This window comes from Priapulus caudatus, unplaced genomic scaffold, assembly GCF_000485595.1.
Source record: "Priapulus caudatus unplaced genomic scaffold, Priapulus_caudatus-5.0.1 Scaffold284, whole genome shotgun sequence".
NCBI classification, from domain to species: Eukaryota; Metazoa; Priapulida; class Priapulimorpha; order Priapulimorphida; family Priapulidae; genus Priapulus; species Priapulus caudatus.
The window spans coordinates 170777-172655 of NW_014577345.1; the positions used below are offsets into that span (position 1 = coordinate 170777).

General features: G+C 54.0%; 1 protein-coding gene across 1 annotated transcript in view; it reads right to left on the reverse strand.

The window, feature by feature from the left end:
* Positions 1-1879, reverse strand: part of LOC106808530 (protein 4.1 homolog) — a 69709-nt gene that overhangs the window by 35725 nt on the left and 32105 nt on the right. Inside the window, 1 exon segment of the mRNA XM_014811287.1 lies at positions 228-401. Within this exon segment, the coding sequence (XP_014666773.1) occupies positions 228-401 (174 nt within the window).

The following is a 1879-nucleotide window of genomic DNA, read 5'->3' on the forward strand; positions in this document are numbered from 1 at the left end:
TCACACCCCTCCACGCACCCTTCCTCTCCGTCACACCCCTCCACGCGCCCTTCCTCTCCGTCACACCCCTCCACGCGCCCTTCCTCTCCGTCACACCCCTCCACGCGCCCTTCCTCTCCGTCACACCCCTCCACGCCCTTCCTCTCCGTCACACCCCTCCCCGCGCCCTTCCTCCATCCTGGCCCCATCGCGCGTCGCTCTCCCCGCGCGCGTGCGTCGGTTCTTACTTGTGGGTTTTGTGCAGCTCTGCAACCTTCTCCTCGAGCTCCCTCGTCTGGCTGGGAGCAAAGCGGAAGTCCGACATGTACTCATCGTTATGTTCGTCCGGGTCGTAGTCTCCTATCTCCGACTGTACGAGGTAAGATCCCAGCAGTGCGTGCGTGACGAACGAGCAGGGCAGCCTGGTACCAACACACGCACAGAGAACGGAGAGATGGTTAGACACACGCGTTAGATAGACTGCACGAGGTAGGATCCACGCATACACGCACGCATACACGCACGCACGCACGCATACACGCACGCACACATACGGGGAGCCACGCACGTCCGCACACAGACGCAAAATATGCAAACATGCACCAACACAGACACGCACACGCACACACACAGACACACATGCACGCACGCACACACCCAGGCACCCAGACACACACGCGCGCACCGACGCACACATGATGAGTCACTGCAATGGACTCCGATGCCGAAACATATCGGCAAGTGTACACAAGCACGAGACCACAGAAAACAAACGTAAGACGTATTATTACGCATCACGCAAGTATGCCACACGACACCCTCACGGGCACGTGCGCACCATAAACCGCAGACGAAGGACGAAACTCCTACGTACGTTATCAGCTCAAGAAGACAGAAAACTATGTCCACGTTTCCGCACCTCCACTTCCCCTAACCCCCCCCCCCGAACCATGCACCCGACACACTGCAGTTAAAAATTGCCTCCTCTGGAAACCTCTTCTCACACCAACAGACAGGCACAGCAGGGAAAAAAATATAACTTATTTTTCGGGGGCTACTTTTCAAGCTCGCGTGCATGAAAATAGCACTCTAAAATTTGGTTTGCATTGAACTCTATGCAAATTTACGGGGGCTCTTTTTGGCATTTCGGGGGCTAAATCGCCCCGAGCCCCCGTGTATTTTTTTCACTGAGGCACAGAGATAGTTATTTAGTTATAGATTACATTTACAAGCCTTTCCAGGGCCTGCCTGAGGTTTCTGAGCATGACTACTCAGCAGCACACGAGCAACCACTTAAGCATCTGCTAAAAACACTCCGAGAAAGGACAGTTGGTTAGCCGGGGGCACAAATGAAGCTTCGCATTTCTGTGTCGTAAAAAACCAGGTTTTTCTTGTCAAAGGTCGGCAGTGAATTTCTCGTCAGCTGTCTACGAAAAACTTCCCGAGCCACAGTGATACAGACCATCCACGTAATCACGTCGGCACAGAGAAGCCCAGCTGAAGCTCTCGTTAGTTAATTACACTGCAAGCGGTGACTCACCGTATAGACGGTGGTGACGCAGCCATGATGGCAGCCAGCTAACAGCACCTCATACGGAATAAACCCAGTATGATGGCAGCCAGCTAATGGCAGTGTGTGTGTGGAGCCTCTGCTGCTGCTGGCCTAATGATGAGGTATTGTTGGTGAACTGTGGCTGATGGGGAGATCTATGGGGATTATTTAAGGCGAGGTTAATAGGGACAGGCCACAGAGATGTCAGCGCAAGGCGGGAACACTAGGAACGGAATGCCATAGACCTTCCCCGTCTTCACCTGAATACTTGTCGTGTTCGTGTTTTTGCGGACGGCGAAGAGTGGAGAGGGGGGGGAGATGAGCAGGGGAGTGAGCGTGACCAATGAC